Consider the following 20,137-nt stretch of genomic DNA (forward strand, 5'->3'; position numbering starts at 1 on the left):
GAACAGGAAAATAATGTGTTGACCTCCTTGGCTTTTACGCTTGTGCGCCTGCAGGTCCTGCAAAGTTGGTTGCAATCCTACCCCAATAGGGAGGCTGCATGTTATTTGAGTAATGGTTTTTCTTCTGGTTTTCGGATTCCAGTAGCCATGTCTCCCGTGGCACGTAATCCGGCTAACCAGAAATCGGTTCGCGAGCTACCTCTGGTTGCGCGCAAGAAGATTGAAAAGGAGGTGACCATGCAGCGCATGGCCGGGCCTTTCAGTGACCCCCCATTTCATAATTTGCATGTATCCCCATTGGGTATCGTGCCAAAAAAGGCCCCTGGGGAATTTCGACTGATTCATAATTTGTCACATCCCAAGGGTACGTCAGTTAATGATGTTATTCCTCCGGAGCTATGCTCCGTGAAGTATGCCTCCCTTGATCAGGCCATCAAGATGATTCGGAAATTTGGGCAAGCTGCCTTATTGGCAAAATGCGATATTGAATCGGCTTTTCGCCTTTTGCCAATTCATCCGGAAGATTTTTGGTTGCTAGGCTTTCAGTTTGAGGGCCACTATTATTTCGATAAGGCTATGCCTATGGGATGTTCAATTGCATGTGCTGCTTTTGAATCCTTTAGCACCTTTTTGGAATGGGCCCTTAAGTCTAAGACAGGAATGGGCGGGGTCACACATTATTTGGATGACTTTTTATTGGCCTCGGCCGGTGACACAGGCGACTGCTTATTGCTGCTGCGAGCATTTGCTGACATCACACGGGAACTTGGGGTTCCCCTGGCCGCGGACAAGACTGAGGGTCCTTCGACCCAGCTTACTTACCTGGGTATCCTTCTGGATACGGTGGCTCAGACATCTAGCTTGCCGAGAGACAAATTGGTGGCCTTAAAAAAGATTATAGAAGAACTGCTTCCTGTGAAGAAGGTGTCTCTTAGGCAGCTCCAGTCCCTTTTGGGACACCTGAATTTCGCTTGCAGAGTGGTGGCTCCTGGACGCCCATTCTGTTCTCGCCTAGCTCGACTCACTTCAGGTTTGAAGGCTCCACATCATAGGGTACGCCTTTCGAGTGAAGTGAGGGCCGACCTCTCTATGTGGTTGGAATTCCTGGAGGAATTCAATGGGGTGTCGTTATGGCAAGACACGTTGAACTTACATAATGACTTTCAGGTGCAATCTGACGCTGCAGGTTCGCTAGGTTTTGGTCTTTATTGGAAAGGCCGCTGGTGCGCAAAACGTTGGCCGTCAGAATGGAGGGGAGGTGAGATTACGCGGGACCTAACTTTTCTCGAGTTTTTTCCCATTGCAGTGGCAGTGCATTTGTGGGTCGAGGAGTTCAGGAACCGTCGTGTCTGCTTCTGGACTGACAACCAGGCAGTGGTGACAGTACTGGCCAAGCTGTCGTCATGCTCCCCTCGGGTGTCGGCCCTTTTGCGAGCCTTTGTGCTGCACTGCTTGCGTTGTAATATAGTTTTTTCTGCTCGTTTTATTCCTGGGGTGTCTAACGAGATTGCTGATGCTCTGTCCCGTTTTCAGATGGAGCGGTTCAGACTCCTGGTTCCAGAGGCACGGATACTTCCGGAATATTTCCCGGATCATCTCTGGAACCTTGGCAACAATTAGTTTTGCAGGGAGTAGCGGCATCGGTTTCTCCTTCCACCCTGCGATCTTATACAAAAGTTTGGGTTGATTTTTTGACATTTATGCGTCTGCCCGGCAGCGAAATCAGGGGAGCCCCACCCACCTCCTCGCAGGTGTTAAAATATCTGGCACACTTATTTCAATTGGGGCGGGCAGCTAGGACAATTAGGATGCAAGCAGCTGCCATTGCATTTTTCTGTAAAACATTTTATGATAAGGATCCTTGCGCGAGGTTTATTGTTCGCAAGGCCCTTGAGGGATGGAGTAGGTTGTGTCCTCCCCGGCCTGCGAAAAGGCGCCCCATATCTTTTGACATGCTAAGCTGTATGCGGAGAAAGCTGCGGGTGGTGTGTTGGTCGGGGTATGAGGCACGCTTGTTTTCGGCTGCCTTCTCCATCGCCTTTTTTGGTGCCTTAAGAGTAGGTGAAATGGTGGTGGAGGATCATAGGGACGGTCGCTCTTGGGGTCTTTTCCTGCACGATGTGCAGCTATTACCTAATGAACTAAGGATCACTGTTAGGCATTCAAAGACGGATCAGAGGGGTAGGGGCGCTCTCATTCGTCTCCCCGCTACGGGGGAAGCGGGTCCGTGCCCTGTAAAAGACGTTAGCAAGTACCTGGCAGTGCGCACCCAAGGGGATGGGCCTCTGCTTAGGCATGAGGACGGGTTGCCTCTCTCAAGGCAACAATTTACAAAAGTGATGCGAAAAGCGATTCTGGCTTGTGGTGGCACAGCTGGTGATTTTGCCCCCCATTCTTTCAGGATTGGGGCTGCCACGACTGCAGCTCATTGGGGCTTGACAGCCGCCAGGATAAAGAACTTGGGCCGTTGGAAATCGAATGCGTTCAGAGGCTATGTTTGCTAACTTATTACTCTGTTTGTTTATGTTATGTCAGGTCTGGCAGCTGTCCGCGTATGGATGGTGGGGCACAGCATCGTCCATTGGGCTGGTGTCGCAGCACGGCAGTCTGGTGTGGGTCCAGGTCTTGGCCTTCCTCCACATGTGCAATTGTCCTGGCTGTCCAGGCGGGGAATGCATTGGTCGGAGCTCCTGCCACGGATCCGGAGCCAGTTGCTCCGTGAGGGGCCGCCATCGGCTATTGTAATACAGCTGGGAGAGAACGACCTGGTTGCTGTGGACTGTTTTTCACTGCGTGCTGCAATTTTGATGGACTTGGGGACATTGCAGGCTATGGTGCCTACAGCTAAAATATTTTGGTCTCAGCTTTTGCAGCGATGCGTGTGGAGGGGCAGCCGTTGCCCAGTCGCCACTGAAAGGGCCAGAAAGCGCATCAATACAGCTGTGACAAAGCGGATTGCTGAGCTGGGTGGAGAAGTGATTTCTCACCCCGCGATTCTTTTTAAGATGCCATCCTTTTTCCGAGCTGATGGCGTGCACCTTTCTGCTTCAGGGAATGAGGCTTGGATAGGTGCGGTGGCAGCCAAGCTGAGGTCTTGGTTGGGTCTGTGAGTGGTTTGGCGGTGAGCTGGAGGCTCCATGGCGGTTAGGCATTGGTTAATTGGTGCTTGGAGGGGTAAGTGCCTACCCCTCCAAATGATGCGGAAAGGGAATTCCGTTAAAGGAATCCAGGGGCTTGCCATTCTTTTCGTCCTTGTCCGTGGAGCTGTCTTGGGCCGTGCAAGCCCCACCGGAACATGAGGGTGAGAGGTGAGGGTCTGTTTCCCGGCCTCACTTCTCATCCAATACTTGTTTCCCACGCTGGCTTCCGGTGGAGTCCGGAAGGGCCAGCTCTGTCCTTGAGGGCCAGGACAGATAGTCATAACCAATGACTAAGCAACCACTCACAATTTTTGTATTTTGAATAAAGTTGTGGCCAAAAAATTATGCCAAAAACCTTAAACAAAATTGATGTGTGAAGTGTGTAATTATTTGGGGGGGGGGCGGCACTGTGGAACTCAACACGCAAAGCGTGTTCTCCCTAACAGAGAGCACGTGTTGCGGGTGGGGAGCAGGCCGCCCTGGCATGACTAGGCAAAATTGATCAGCAACCTGGCCTTAAGGGTTAATTGGGTTGCTGGGGAACATTGATTGTTACCAACTCGGAGGAGGAGTCAGAAGTTATAAATAGTAGGGCCAGACGTAGGGACGTCCTCTTGGCCGTTTGGCATCGGATCACCCGCCCTCCCTCCCTTTATTAAGGGGGGTCTTTAGTTAAGTTGATCGCTTGACCTTGCTATGCCTGTCATGGGGTCGTTCGCCTTGGAGCGAGGGCCTGGTAGGAATTTTGCCATCTGGCTGATTGGCTGGTGCCATTTGGTCTTTGCCTACTGCGTAGCAAATCGTCACAACTTGTAAGGTTGGCGGTTAGGCATTGGTTAATTGGTGCTTGGAGGGGTAAGTGCCTACCCCTCCAAATGATGCGGAAAGGGAATTCCGTTAAAGGAATCCAGGGGCTTGCCATTCTTTTCGTCCTTGTCCGTGGAGCCGGACTTGGGCCGTGCAAGCCCCACCGGAACATGAGGGTGAGAGGTGAGGGTCTGTTTCCCGGCCTCACTTCTCATCCAATACTTGTTTCCCACGCTGGCTTCCGGTGGAGTCCGGAAGGGCCAGCTCTGTCCTTGAGGGCCAGGACAGATAGTCATAACCAATGCCTAAGCAACCACTCACAATTTTTGTATTTTGAATAAAGTTGTGGCCAAAAAATTATGCCAAAAACCTTAAACAAAATTGATGTGTGAAGTGTGTAATTATTTGGGGGGGGGCGGCACTGTGGAACTCAACACGCAAAAATAGCTTTGTAACACACATAGTGGCCCTCTATGCATTAGCTGCAAACAAACAAACAAACACAGGAAACAGGAAAAATGATTTAGATAAAATTGCTATACAATGTTGTCGTGATTCTGAGATTTAATCTGAAATCAAGCTTGATTTGAATTGGTTGGTGTCTCTAGTAACTGCTTTCAATAAACCAATCCTTTGCATAGCTCTGTGTGAAGAGTATTTATTGGGTTGATAGGCATACACTTTGAACAACACACAGTTTGACTCTATGCACAAAGTTTCAGTTCTCTCATAGAAAGGTGTTTTATGGAATCATATGTGGGGTGGACACACCTAGGGATATCCAAGTGCACATGTAAAGTGTGTGTGTGTGTGTGTGTGAGAGAGAGAGAGAGAGAGAGAGAGAGAGAGAGCACATGCACAGACAGAAATCTTACCCCAGTCATCTGCAACTCTCTTAACAACTAGACTGTCTGTTGCTAAAATCTAGGCCAACTAATACAGATTTTATTTATTTATTTCCCTTCCCCTTCACATCTGTGCTTTGTTAATCACCTGCACAATACTTTTCTCAACACCTCCCTCACCTCTTTATTTCTTAGTGTATAGATGAAAGGATTCAAAAGAGGCACCACAATAAGATTGAAGATGCTCACTACTTTGGTCCTTTCTAGTGAGGTCTGTTTGGATGGTTTTACAAACAGGAAGATAGTGGAGCCATACCAAATAATCACCACAGCAAGATGGGAGGAACATGTGGAAAAGGCTTTTTGTCGTCCTTTTTTGGAGGGGATGCGTAGGATGGTGAGGATAATGTAAATATAGGAAAGAAGGGTTGTCACACAGGAGCCTACAATGACAAATATAGCTGTGAAAAAAGCTGTTATCTCAAGAAAGTGGGTGTCTGTGCAGGAAAGAACTATCCAGGAATCTAGGTTACAATAGAAATTATTGATAACATTGGGGCCACAGAAAGACAATGTTGTGAGCAGATAGGTTGGTATACACATAGCAAGGAATCCACCAAGCCAACAGCCTCCTGCCAACTTGCTAGAAAGATGAATGTCCATAATGGTGCTGTAATGAAGGGGAAAACATATGGCCAAATATCGATCATAAGCCATGATGGCTATTAGGAAATGCTCTGTGCACCCAAAGGAAAAAATACAGTACATCTGCAAAATGCAACCTGTAAAAGAGATGCTTTTGCTTCTTCCGAGGAACATAGCCAGGATCTTTGGGACAGAGGCTGTTGTGTACCATATTTCCAAGAAAGAGAGATTGCAAAGAAAGAAATACATGGGAGTATGGAGACGGCGATTAGTTACTATTAGAAGGATAATACAGAAATTTCCCAAAATGGTCAAGATGTACATATTTAAAAAGATGATGAAGATTGTTAGCTGGAAATGTGAAGACCCAGGGAAGCCAAGCAGAATGAATTCCATCACTCTTGATTTATTTTGCTCTTCTTTGTTATTTTCTCCCATCTGTTCTTTTCTTTAACCTGCTGAAACACAATTCTGAATGAATACGCAGAACATTTCTCCTTACCCTCAATATGAATATTACAAACAATCCCTGCACAAAGTTGGTAGAATTTACATCAATTGAGGTTTGGTTTTGAGTTTTTTTAAAAAAAATCTAGGCCACCACCTAAAATGAATCCCCAGGATTGCTAATACAAAAACTGATATGAATTTTTGAATTATATCTGCATTTTGGGAGACAAGGTTACCCGAACAATATTCAGTACAGTCATAACTCGGGATACAGGTGCTTCGGGTTCCACCATTTCGGGTTGCTCACTGTGCTGAACCCAGAAGTACTGGAACAGGTTACTTCCTGGTTTTGGTGCTTGTATGTGTGTAGAAGTGCTAAATCGCGCTTTTCGCATGCGCAGAAGCGCCCAAATCACGACCCGCGCGTGCGCAGACACGGCGCTGTTGTTCGCTGATGCTGTGGGTTGCGAACATGCTTCCCACATGGATCACATTTGGAACCCGAGAGTCCACTGTATTCTACTAGTATTTAAAACTAGGGATCTGTTACTTTAATATGAGAAAGAAACTGAGAGAAACCAAAATGGACAGATTTGACAATTCCTACTTGTGATCCAGGACGCGGGTGGTGCTGTGGTCTAAACCACAGTTTGAATCCCCACGATGGGGTGAGCTCCTGTTGCTCAGTCCCAGCTCCTGCCAACCTAGCAGTTTGAAAGCATGTCAAAGTTCAAGTAGATAAATAGGTACTGCTCTGTTGGGAAGGTAAACGGTGTTTCCATGTGCTGCTCTGGTTTCGCCAGAAGTGGCTTAGTCATGCTGGCCACATGACCCGGAAAATCTGTCTGTGGACAAATGTCGGCTCCCTCGGCCAGTAAAGTGAGATGAGCACCGCAACCCCAGAGTCATTTGCGACTGGACTTAACTGTCAGGGGTCCTTTACCTTTACCTTTACTTGTGATCCAACCAACTGAACACAGACCACCAAGCTTGCCTGAATGGTGCCAATGTGTCCATGGGACCCGTTTTTGCTAAGTGTCTGGAGTTGCAGAAACTCAAAAGTTTGTTTTCTTGAGTTTTCTCATTTCAGTTTGGAATTCAAAGCACCAGTTTTGCTTAGTGAAAGACCAGGGTTCAAATTCCTACTCAGTCATGAAGCTAACTGGGTGATCTGAGCTCAATTACTGAAATCAGATGGGAAAGTGGGGTATAAAGGCAATAAATAATATAAAACAATACATAAATATTTAAAATGACCATCCGGTTGGTTCCATTTTGTGTTCTGGGTTCAGTTTGTAGTCTGGTCTCAAAATCAGATTAAACGTGGACTTTTAGATGTTTATGAGAGTTTTAATTTTTTTTTAAAAAAAATAGTGTTCTCTCTCTCTTTTTATATATAGGAAATCCAACATGTAAGATTTAATATCAAATTTATCTCAAAGCCTACATGTTCTGAAAACAAACAGAGCTTGGAAGCTATTTGATTTTCTTAGGCAATATGCTTCCTTCACCTTTCTGAGAATGAGAGTTTGGTTGCAATCCTGTACAGAGTCAAGACTGCTTTTATCCCACTAATGCCCATATTTGTGCTTGCTTCTTTAGTCAGTAAAAATGCTGATCTAAATTCACTAACACTGCAATCCTATTGACCTTGGGAAATGTAGCTCTCCCTCTCCAAGGAAACAGAGAGAGGAGCATCTTTGAACTGTGAGATCAGATTCCATAAGGCCACCCCAAAAGCTGCCATAAACCTTATCTTACCATTGCCAAAAAGACATGCCAAAGAATATTTGGTCATGCTGGAAGTGGATCAGGGAAAAGCATGGATCCAAAGGAAACAAAGTCTTCCTATCCCCTGAAGCTGCCATATACATGAGAGGGACATTGTTAAGAAAATAGTAATAATAAAAAGGGGATATAAAATACTGCTTCTCTCTCTCTTCAGCTCTTGCATCTTTAGCTTTCTGTCACTGACCAACACACTGGTAGGATTGCTTTATATGCATTTTAATGTATGATTTTATAGGGTGTTAGGGGGTGGGAGTACCTCTGGTAGGAGACACATTGTGCTCTTTTTGGGTAGCTTATCCACCTTTGACCCCCACTCTGCACTCAGCTCTCATCTGTGGCTCCTAGAAGCTATCAGCATGGGACAGAGGCCATACCCCAGAAACAGCTTCAGCTGGCTGGCTAAACCAGATGAGGGTAGCCAAAGGGTCTCAATCCCTCAGAGAGTTAGGAACTTGCCCTGCATCTTAAGACAGGCTCCAGCAGATTGAATGGATGAGACCAATAGTGGGTCCAGTGGTCAAGAAGGAGGTTTCTTCATGTGCTGTAGAGAGAATTGAGGGGCAGATGGGGCTCATTTACCTGGGAAGGTACCCCTCTAGGATAGGGAAAACTCTGATCCTAAACCTCTGCTGTCTTGTGGGATATCTTCAGGAGAAGAAAAGGCTAAGGAGTGAACTCTACCCAAATCTGGAGCTCATATGACATTAGGATGGGTCCTTGTGTGCCTCCTTCTGGCAACTCCTGCAGCCAAGCTGGTGCCAAACATATTGCTCTGTTTTCCTTTGGACCCCATTAGCAAGGCCAAGAGTGGGGTCTTGTTGTCTTGGCAGCGCAGGACCTCTGTACATACTGCCCAGGCTTTTACCCCAGGGAGGTCACTAATGCAGCACTAATATCACTCCCAGAGGTGCACTCCGTTATCTTTCAAGATGACAAATGCCAACATTTTAATGTAAACAGATCAGCTGCTTCTCAGCTGGTCTTCATGCCCAGAGGCCAATTGTGACCCTCCCAACCTCTTTCTCTGCCCTTCCCCAGACGAGACCCCTCATTAGCCCTGCTCTGTTCCTTCCTTGAGTGCTTTTGCCTATCTGGAATGCGTCCTTCAGCTATCTTAATGGATGGAGGGTGAAGATACACGAGGAGTGGATTCTTTGCAGAAGCCTCAGGCTTTTGCATTGCTAGTATGTATTACAACAGTAAGAGTCACATCTGTTGTTTCTTTCCCCCTTTTCTCTAGTTTCACCCCCTTCTGGCATGTAGCTCTCTCATGTTGCAAACAAAGAACTGCAGCCCTTGGGCTGAGAAAGGTTCCCCTGCTCTGATTTTTTTATTATTATTACTGGCAGGGAAAGCTACAGGCCAGCTGTTCAAAGTAGTAGTTTTTTTCCATTTGATGAATTGCTGATCACAAATGCATTTAATATTTAAAAACTGTCAGAAAAAATAAGTAAAGAAAGCCACTTCACAGATATTTATTGCATCATCCTTTCATATCCATACACAGAAAATATCGCTTTGAATTTTCATAGCAACCCACTCACTCATCCTATAATTCACACATACTGTATACATTTTCAGTCTCTCAGTCATCAGCTACTTTATATTTATTACACCCCTCATTGTTTCTACTCACAGAGTCTAAAACCGAACCAGGAAAGCCCTTCTAAGCACCTCACATACAGACAGCTGACCAAGGTATATTTATATCATTGACACGATCAGAGCTTCCCTTTACATTTTATCTCCAAGGAATTCATACAAAATGTTCTCAAGCAATTATGGAATAGATAATTCCCCCCCCCCAAGGATATTTCATATTTTTTTGTATGTTTGGAGGAGGATCCAACATGGCGGCGAAGGTAGTGTCCGAGTAATTTCGCTTACCCCTATCAGAGTTTTTAAGTGGTTTTAAGCGGTTTTTATCCTCCCTTGTTTTTATCCGTGAGTTTTAATGATCTGCTGGCTGTGCTGGCTGTTTTTTAGTATCTTTTAGTATCCCGCTGCTTGTGTTATCTTTGTTTTCTTTTTATCTGGGTTGTTCTGACGCCCGGACTTGCCGCCACGGCTGCCGCCGCCTCCCTAACTGGGAGAGATAAGTGAAAGGTTCTCCTGGGCATAAATCCTCTGCCCTGTCGACCAGCTCTTTCCTTTAACTTTTAGTTTACTGCATACTACGAAGTGAATTTTGCCCGACTGCTGGAACCGAGCTGTCTCGAAAATCCTAGGAACAAGGAAGAGGGGAAGGAAGAGGCTTGAACTAACTGCCTTACTGGGAGTAATTTTATGGCACCACTCTCCTGGAAGTGGTAGTATTCTTGTGAGGAAGACTCAAGGATTTAAGGAGCTCCCCAGCACAGTGCCCACGACGGTTCTCCTGCAAAATTGACTTATGGGTCATGGAAAACGTCCAAGAGACTCTGACGAGGCATTATCCTCTCCGAGGCCTAAGCAATTAAGAAAGGGTTCACCTAAAGGAGGGAGAGGCCCCGAGGAATGTTCCTACTCAATAGCAACTCAAAATCGTTTCGATCCTCTAACTGCCCTTGAAACAACATCAGAAGATGAGGCCCCTGAGATGTTACAAATTGGAAACGCTAATGGTAACACAAATGGGGATGGTCCCTATCCGAAGGAGGAGTTGGCAGCCGAATCGGACTGCACAGGATGCGAGCAACTCCATCTAATAATCAGAACTCTAAACTGTATATTTAAGAGAATTGACGGCCTATCCTCTCAGCTGCATAACCTTCAGCAAAAACTGGATGACCAGCCGGCACAGATAGCCCAAGATGGGGCAGTAGATGTCCCATTGCGCCGGCAGAAAGCTCCACCAAACACTGATTGTATGAAGAACCGCAAATACAATCTCAACCCCGCACTGAATCACCAATCCCTGATTCTACATCCAAGGAAGATCTCCCTAACCTTCCGGGAAAGGGACCTAAGTTGGACAACGCTACATGGGTCTAAAGAGCACCTCAGATGGCTTCTAAAACTCGAGACATCACAAATAGATCTTTGTGCTGTGCTTCCCCTAGTCCGCCAGAACAGATATCAGAGAATAATGCTGGCTTTCCACTCTGCAAAAATCCCCTCTCTTATTATTCAGCAAAAAGTGTTTTTGAATAGTCTTGGCATTTTTCCAACGAGAGTTTTCATGGACTCCATAATTAGACCCCTCCTAGCGGAGAGATTAATCAAGGAGACGGTACAACCTTCCCATCCTGAACCACAAAAGAGGGCTGAGCTGTACACCTCATGTCGGGGCCAGTCCCATAGTACCCCCACTCCTACAACTAAACACTATGATTGTGCCAGTAACTCTTTGACACCCCAGGAGGAAAGAGAGCTTATCGCCTCCTTTGGAGAGTTACCAGCGATGGAACAACAAGAAATTATAAATAGGCTGGACTCACTTAAACTTCAGCTCCTAAGTATCGCCTGTAACGGAGTTACTATGAATAATACCCACTCTAACTTAGCGGTGCCATGCCCCATGGAGGTGGAAACAACAGTCCCCCAATATCCAGCATATAAGGTGCCATCGGCATTGGATGGGAAGGTCTCACTGCTGGAGGCAGACTCTTCTCCTCCCCTTCACACTGGTAACTCATCCCTGCTTTTAATAGACTTATCTGTTCCCTCTGAGATTAACCGATCAAAGAATGAATCTCAGGATAACACTCCCCTGGATAAATCGTCGCCCCTGCACCCCTCCATGCCGGACTTGGAATCAACATACATCGAAGACCATCCACGACCTGAGACAGTAGTGGCCACTCCAAGTCAGGCTTCTCCACCAAAAATCCAAAAATTACGTGAGGAAGACACTATAGTGTCGAGAGTCAACACAGAGTGGACTGAAGACCCAGCAGGACATATAAATCAAATGATCACAAGTGTTTCGGTTAGATCCCCAAAGAGGACGGCTCCAGCGGACTTGGCAGGAGCCTCTTCAGAGCCTAGTTGGGCCCGACAGCTAAAATCGTCAAATATTATCTCTACCCACCAGGATGCTAACTCTTTTCTGCCCCCCCAAAATTCTGGCCCTTGCGACTTGATCGTGCCACAATCGGCTCGCACCAGGGCAAAAGACCCACCACAACCGGCGCGCACCAGAGCAAAAGACTCACCACACCAGGACGTCAACCCTCAGCAAAGGAAAATAACGGACTTCTTTAAGGGAGCGTCCTTGCTGCATAAGAGCCTCCCACATGAATTTAAATGACGGTTAGCTGGACAACCCAAAAAACCACCAATATCGATCCTCTGTTGGAACATCGCTGGCTGGCGTAGGAAAAAATGTGACCCAGAATTCCAGTCGTATATCAATTCGTTTCATATCATTCTATTGCAAGAAACTTGGGAGGAGGGTGAAATTGTTATAAACGGATTCGACCTTCTATCTCTTCCAGCTTGCCCCTCCCAGAAAGGAGGACGGCCGAAAGGGGGTCTAGTAATTGGTATCTCACTGAAGCTGCATTTCAAATTTTCATTAGTTTTGACTACTCCCCCCTATGCTTTATCCGGGTTGATGTCGGGGGGGGAAGTATCACTGCTAATCTCCAATGTCTACCTCCCGCCAGGGGGTTCGTCCCTTGAACTGCATGATAGATGGGAAATATTAGAAGATCATTTAGTATCATGCCGTGTTAAATATTCCAATAGCCAATCCTTAATTGGGGGTGACTTTAACGCACGCATAGCAGCAAATTGGGTCGATTTAACTAAAGCTAAATGGTGGTCTGCTCCATGCCTCGACAATTATGATTTGAGACATGCCGTGAGGAGAACCTCAAAAGACTCTAAAGTAAACGAGGCGGGAGTACTTCTTTACCAAATGGCTATTCGCTTAAACCTAGTACCCCTGAATGGTTGCTGCCCTCCCGATATACCGGGGGAGTATACCCACCTAGGCATAAAATCAAACAGTGTACTAGATTACCTTTTAGCCTCGAGTGATCTGATGCCGAAAGCTCTCTCTTTTAAGATTGATAATATTCAGTTCAGTGACCACCTTCCACTTGCTGCTATGTTTGACCTAGACTGGCACGGGGACGAGTACAGTCATCCAACTCAATTAGACACTAACACAGAAAACCCGGTAGAGGGCATTAATACGGCATTACGAGTGAAGGGTATAAAGTGGTCTGTAACGCAGGCTCAAAAATATTCTCAATTTTTTCAGCAGGAGATCATACAAACCTATTCAGCCCTTGACATAACCTCATATGAACTCGATCAAACTATTAATCTATTTGCCAATCTGTTGAATGACCTCACGTCATTCTTTACTGTCCCAACCCACCAGGTAAATCGGGCCCACTCCAAGACAGGTGCACTGTGGTTTAACCGTAATTGCAAACAAGCCAAACAACATCTTTGTGCTATTTATAATGATTACAAATCCTCAGGGGCGACTATGCTTCCCAAGGAGTACTATCAGGCAAAATCAGCTTACAAATATGTGCAAAAAAAGGCCAAACAGGAATGGCAACTGAACCGCTGGCATGCACTTATAGCTGCCTCAAATAACCGTAACTCCCGAAAATTCTGGCTGTTGGTTAACAGAAAATCTAAAAGTTACCCACTAACCGTTATCCCTGCCCCAGTCTGGGAATCATTTCTAAGGAACTATTTTGCCTTACCAGACCTTAATATTAATACACTCGATGGATTCTATGAGCAGCTCCCTCCTTGGCCACCCACTGACCCGGAAGAAATCCACGGACTCATTTCCAATCTCAAAGTTGGTAAAGCCCCCGGTCCCGACCTAGTCCCGGCAGAAGCGATAAAACTTCATGCACACTGGTGGGCGAAAATCTTGGCCGTTACTTTTGATGCCGTAAACAACAGTGGGAAGGTTCCAAGAATTTGGAAGGATGCGATTATTATTCCAATTCATAAAAAGGGCTCGACAGATGACCCGGGAAACTACAGGAATATCAGTTTATTGTCAATAACTGGGAAAATATATGCACGGTTCTTGTTAACTAAGCTTACTAAGTGGGCCGAAGAGAACAACCTGATTGGGCCCGAACAGGCTGGTTTTAGACCGAATCAGTCAGCGGTTGATCATGTCTTAGTTTTATACCACCTTGCCCGAAAATATTCGGCCCCAAATAGAGGCCAACTTTGTGCGGCCTTTATTGATTTAAAGGCCGCTTTTGACAGCATCCCCAGGGGATTACTTTGGGGAAAACTAGCACGATGGGGAATAGACAAAAGACTTTTGTGGCTAATAACTAAATTGCATGACGGATCAGCCGCAAGGGTGAGAATCACTCCGGCCGGCGACCTCTCAAATTCAGTAACCATCAATAGAGGTGTCCGTCAAGGATGTATCCTTGCTCCGACCCTTTTTAATCTATTTATAAGTGATATGAGGACGCCTCTGATAGATTCTCAAGAAACGATCCATGCCCCCCGCCTTGCCCAATATCGTTGCCCCCTTCTACTCTACGCAGACGACGCAGTGATCCTATCTTTCTCAAGAGTAGGCCTTAGGAGGGCACTGAAAATTTTTGATGCTTACTGCAAATCAAATTTTCTTACAATTAATCATGCCAAGTCCAAAGTTCTAATTTTCACCAAGAGTCGAAAAACCTATAATTGGAGAATAGACAGAAAAGCCATTGACCAAGTCTTTAAATTTCAATACTTGGGAGTCCTTCTCCAATACAACATGGGCTGGAAGGTCCATCTGGCATATGTATTAAATAGAGCTAAAGCCCTTTCCTTTGCGCTACTGCGTTTTTTCTTTTCAGATGGGGCTTTCCATATTCCATCAGTGTTAAAAGTTTTCAAGGCAAAGGTGATTGCAACAATAGCATATGCAATCCCAATATGGGGGTCCTTTGTTAATCTAACCCAATTGGAGGTAATCCAAAACCAGCTGCTAAGAAGGTTGCTAAAATTACCCAGGTGTGTAAGCAATACTGCTATACGTCTCGAACTAAATGTTACAGCTCTAGAAACCACATTATGGAAATGCATCCTCTGTTACTGGTTGGCATTATGGCATAAACTTCCAAATCTCCACTTGATACAGTGTCTCTGGAGAGACGACTTCCCTAGCCCTTGGGCAAAAATAATACATGGGAAACTTGTGTCCTTAGGACTATCTCCATCTGAACTACTAAAATTGGATTTAATTTCTGCCAAGAGAATTATAACTCACAAATTAGAGGAGATGGATTTACAATTTAATATTGCGACAGGTGGTGGCACCTGTTCGCCAATAAACCTTGGCTTAACACCACCAATGAAGCTTCCATCTTATTTAACTACCTTATCTGTGGTGATGCACAGGTATGCCTTTATAAAGGCTAGATTCAATGTTTTCCCATCAAATGTGTTGGGTAACAGACTCTCCAACGGACAGATCTCACTCCTCTGTGACTGTAAAAGTGGATCTATAGAATCGTTATATCATATAATCTTCTGTTGTCCTATACATTCGGCTTCACGGTCCAAGTTTCTGGCCCCATATCTATCGAGAATAGCTGACAGACCTCAGGAAGCCCAAATAATATACTTATTAAACGACGAAGACTCAAGTAGATCCCTTGCAGTCGCTAGATACCTGATCAATGTCTTATTTCATAAGAGGAGAAATGGATCACTGTATGACTCGGACAGCTTAGCCAAACTTAAGAACCATCAATAAGTGCCAGAACTAAGACGCATATCCCCCAAAATCTGAGGGATTTGAATTGCGGTTGACATAGAGGGAGCTTATTGTGTATAGTTTACTTAATTGAAGTAAAATTGGTTTTATAGGGGTGTTTTAACTTGGAACTGTTTAAATTGTATTGTTTATGGATAAATTTTGATGTATTGTTTTTAGATATGGGCCAATGGCCGTAATAAACCAATCAATCAATTTTGTATGTTTTTCATATTTTTCATATTTTTTTGCCAGTGTGGTGTAGTGGTTAAGAGCGGTAGTCTCGTAATCTGGGGAACCGGGTTTGAGTCTCCGCTCCTCCACATGCAGCTGCTGGGTGACCTTGGGCCAGTCACACTTCTCTGAAGTCTCTCAGCCCCACTCACCTCACAGAGTGTTTGTTGTGGGGGAGGAAGGGAAAGGAGAATGTTAGCCGCTTTGAGACTCCTTAAAGGGAGTGAAAGGCGGGATATCAAATCCAAACTCCTCCTCCTCCCTCCTAATCAATTCTCTCCATGGTTTTGGATTGCAATGCTAACTCAAATTTCAATTTCTAATAGACAATAATGAAAATGCCTGGAGCTAAATTAAACACCACTATGGGTATAAATAACAAGTACTCAAACTGGCTTTTCTAAAATTGCTGTTGCTGCTGCTGCTGCTGTGCTGTTGTTCTATCATTATTCCATTTATATCTCACCTTTCCTTCAAGAAGTTCAAGATTTTGTACATACTTCCTATTTCCCTTCCTATTTTATCCTAATAGCAATCCAGTGGCATAGGTTAGCTGGAGAGAGCATGGCTGGCTCAGGGTCACACTGTGGGCTTCATGGCTGAGTAATGCAACACTTGAATCATGACACCACACTTGCATCCTCAGGTGGATGTAAACTGCATGCAGCCCATTGGTTCAGCATTTTTGAACCTGTACTTCCATTTTCCAATGGGCATTTTTCTATTTTACATTTTAATCTATCACCCTTCCTTTATACTTGAGCACAGGATGGCTAACAACACACAGTCCGTAGAATGATCTTAAAACCGAACTTATTTCTTTTTTTTTAATTCCCAAATAATAATAAAAATATAAAAAGACTACCCATGAAACAAACTCCACACCCATTTTCACTGCCACTGGTGGTACATCTGTCACCACATAGTTTTTTGTAGGTGGACTGGGGGAGCTACTGGTGGCATAAGTATGTGTGTAATGCCACATCCAAGAGCCTTTTAAGTCAGTCTTTCAGGAGTTTTAGGATTGACCCCTTATCTTGTTTCATTTGTTAATTAAAAAAAACACCACAGAAATTAGAGTTTTGTTTCCCCAGGCAGGTGCATATTTGTGGCTCCTGGGTGTTGTGGAAATACAAAATGAACACCAGTTTTGGGAGAAATGAAGCCATAACTTTGATGATTAAACAGTAGGTGGAGGTAGTATGGCAGCAGGGTGAGGATCAAGACTTTATTCCACTCAGCTTCTACTGATGGAATGGCATTCCTTTCAAGGTTGCAAAGCACAGCCCCTCACCTTAGGAGTCACCCAGTACTGAACTCATGTATCAGTGTTGAGCTCAGTACTGAACCAAGCATCCGGGGTCCCACTAGGGAACCCAGAGAGATATTCCAGGAAGGCAGTGTCAGGGACGAGCCAGTGGTTTCAAGTTCCCTGGAGGGAGGGGGGAACCGGGGAGTGGAAAAAGTGGTTGATGTGCCTGAGGGGGAGGGAGATATTGAGGAGAGATCTGTTAGAGTAAGCTTAGAGCAAGAAGCAGGAAGAGCGTAGGGAAAAATATGGGTTCAGAGCTGATTTGGGATCTAACAGACCCTAGGTCACACTCTCCTGTGCCCACTTTGGTTTCCCACTGTCTAACACTCCTTCTAGGGATATAGTGTGTCCTCCCTAAAAGAGGGCACATGTTGCGGTGAGACCTGGAGACCGACCTCCTGGTTGTGGGTGGGACTATTGGATAGCCACAACACCCGAATTGGTAGGTCACTCATTGCTGGGTGTAATCTCACCAATGGGGTGCAGCCTAAACAATTCAAGGGACCTATTTAATCCCTTGCACGTGACCCAGAGATTCTCTTTCGCCTCTTGCAAACGGAACAGAGAGCAACCTGTCCTGTGTGTAGCTGAGAGACTTTCCTTTGACGATTGTCAGTTGGTGATATTGATTCCTTTTATCCTCTTTCCCGGTTCCTTTCTAATTTAATTTATTTTCTCCTCAGCTTAATTTAACCCCCCACCAACCCTTCACCTACAAAAGGGTCTTTTCCCGGCGTGGGGCTTTGCACCCAGTAAAAGGGAGCTTGCCGCTGTTCCATCCCCATCCCCCAATTAGGCTTCTGCAGCCCCTTTGAAAATGGGGATGAATTCAGCTGAGGCTGACATTAGGCTTACCTGATACAATGTAGCTTTTATTCGCGGAACTGTGCCTGCTTGGTGGTGCGCTTGTAGGCGCCCACCCTTCTTTAAAATCTGAAGTGGGGGGGACTTGGAAGACTTGAGAGCAGCTCTTCCTGGACTCAAAAATTTTGGTCACTGATGGCAGTGACGTGTGTGACTCGGTAGCCAGTTGCCCAGCTGCCACCGAGAGGGCCAGGTAGTGTGTCCAGAGCACAGCGGCCATGAAGGTTCTGGCCTTGGGTGGGACGGTGATCTGTCACCCGGGCATTACCTGCAGTGATCCATCCCTTTACAGGCTTGATGGGGTTCATCTGTCTGTGATTGGGAATGATTTGTGGCTGACTGCAGTGTTAGTGGGGTTATGGGATTGGTTACAGGTGTGAGTGGTTGGCGGTGGGTGCGGGTGCTCGTGTGGTGGATAGGCACTGGTTCAGGTGATAGGGATGGGAGAACGGTCTCGCCATCCTTATGTGAAGGGTATTCCACTAAAGGAATCCAGGGACTAAACTTGGTTTGGTCAACCCCCAAGAGGGGGTTGTGTCTGTGCCTGAGTCCAGGGGAGCATTGGGGGGGGGGGGGGAAACAGAGTCTGTTCCTGGGCTTTCCACCTACCTCAGGTGTTCACCCTTGGCTGACCTATGATAGAGCTCTGGGTCAGCGCTACCTGGAACGGTGTAGGAACCTAGTCAAACCAGAGCCTATGCAACCACTCACTTTTCAGTAATCAATAAAGTTGTGGCCTAAATTCTGCCAAAAACCAAAACTAAAATTTGAGTCAAATGTGTTTTTATTTGGGGGGGGGGTCCTCTGGGTCTGAACACGCAACACTTCTTCCACCAGCCAATTGTTTGAGTGAGTAACAGGTCTGGCCAGAGACCTCAAAAAACCTTCCAGTGTTATTTAGGGATGTAGATTGCTCTGCCTCTCCTCATCAACTATGCATAAGATTGCATGGCAAGCCTGTTTCCTATTAATTAAACATTACAATTATCTCAAAAATGATAGCAAAACCTCTGTGGCAGAACAACTGAATCACTTATGCAATTTGCACACACACTGGAGGTGGAAATGGTTGCCGTAACCCAACATGTCTTCCGCACTTTTTATCTATCTGGCTTTTGGGAAGAACCAAGTGGAAACAAAGCAGGTGGTAGGGATGGTAAAATCTGTCAATTTTGTTATCTCTCAGTTTCTCATTGTTTCCAATCTTCTCCACATTTCATCATCAGCTTGTCATGATGATTATGATGATTTTATAAAGTCACTCAGTGAGCCATTTCTGCTCTAACTGCAACTGAGAGATTTAAAGGGCAGAAAGATAAAAGTTTATGACCCATTCAGGAGATATTGTGCTCTGTCTTCTCCTTAGATATTTCTTATCTACAAAAATAGATCTTGATCACCCAAGAAGAACAATAGATAAAGCAGCAGGGATGAGTAGGTTGGTTCCTATGGCTTGGTGGGCCACATGAGGACATGAGCTTTGAGTTAGCCACCCCTACCTTAAACTGACCTTCCCATCCCCCAAAAAGCTCTAAAATTATTTGCTTAGCTATAATTTCTTTTTTCCTTCAGTTACATCCTGAATAATGATTGACTGCAGTGATGTTCCAGATGCACACAACATAGAACCACACTTGCATATACTGTGTTTTTGTTGTTGCTTTTAAAAGAGAGATATTGAAACAGAGTCTTGTCACTATTTGTTAGCTGTTCATGGATATTTTTTTCGAGCTGCAGATGCTATATATAAATGAAGTTTGTGACTGAGTTTCCTCCTATACCCTAGGGAGAAAAACCCATTCTCCCTGATCCAATACACCTGGCACATTAAAATAAGTAAATAAATACACAGACATTACTCCTGCGACTTAATAATAAAGCAAGCAACACCCATTGCATTTACTCAAAGTGTATAAATTTATTGACTATAGTCAAGAGAGAATTCCCAACAAAAATGCATAAAGGTTGAAACACATGGGATCAGAAACTAAAAAATGTGTTGCGATGGATTAGGCAAGCACCATAAATTTTCAAGTGAGAATGCTTATTATTTTAATGCAAGAAAAAACACAGATAACAATAACAACTTTTTTATCTCCAAGGAATGCAGATTTTTCTTTAATTGTGACACGGGGTCTTGAGGTCTTCATCAGCTTAATCGGAAGAATAGAAAGGTAAGAATTGTCTTTATTATAAATCACTTAGGGCACAATCCAGCACAAATTAATAGAACTAAACTCTACTATTTCAATGACAGAAGTTTAGAGTGTTCAGAAGAAGGGAGATAAGTTGTAGTTGTAAATGTAATGGTTAATGTGTGTAGATGTGATAGTAGGGATTTCCCCAAGAATTTTATTCTTTCAAATTTCTTCATGGA

At 45.0% G+C, this 20,137-nt stretch overlaps 2 protein-coding genes across 3 annotated transcripts in view; one reads left to right on the forward strand and one right to left on the reverse strand.

The window, feature by feature from the left end:
- Window positions 1–4,819: 4,819 nt before the first annotated feature.
- The window catches only part of LOC307200180 (olfactory receptor 6F1-like), a 32,249-nt gene continuing 16,931 nt past the window's right edge, over window positions 4,820–20,137 (reverse strand). The window contains exon 3 of one of the 2 annotated variants that reach the window (XM_079948597.1): window positions 4,820–5,892. In XM_079948597.1, the coding sequence (XP_079804723.1) occupies window positions 4,937–5,875 (939 nt within the window). In that variant the 5' untranslated portion in view covers window positions 5,876–5,892 and the 3' untranslated portion in view covers window positions 4,820–4,936. Of the gene's footprint in view, window positions 5,896–20,137 lie in introns of both variants that reach the window. The other variant, XM_079948596.1, reaches the window with a different exon arrangement.
- LOC307200425 (olfactory receptor 10C1-like) overlaps window positions 18,914–20,137 on the forward strand; it is a gene marked incomplete at both ends in the record, with an annotated part of 106,243 nt that continues 105,019 nt past the window's right edge. Inside the window, one exon of the mRNA XM_079948970.1 lies at window positions 18,914–19,025. Within this exon, the coding sequence (XP_079805096.1) occupies window positions 18,914–19,025 (112 nt within the window). The remainder of the gene's footprint in view (window positions 19,026–20,137) is intronic.

This window comes from Podarcis cretensis (genome assembly GCF_951804945.1).
Source record: "Podarcis cretensis genome assembly, chromosome: 13".
NCBI classification, from domain to species: Eukaryota; Metazoa; Chordata; class Lepidosauria; order Squamata; family Lacertidae; genus Podarcis; species Podarcis cretensis.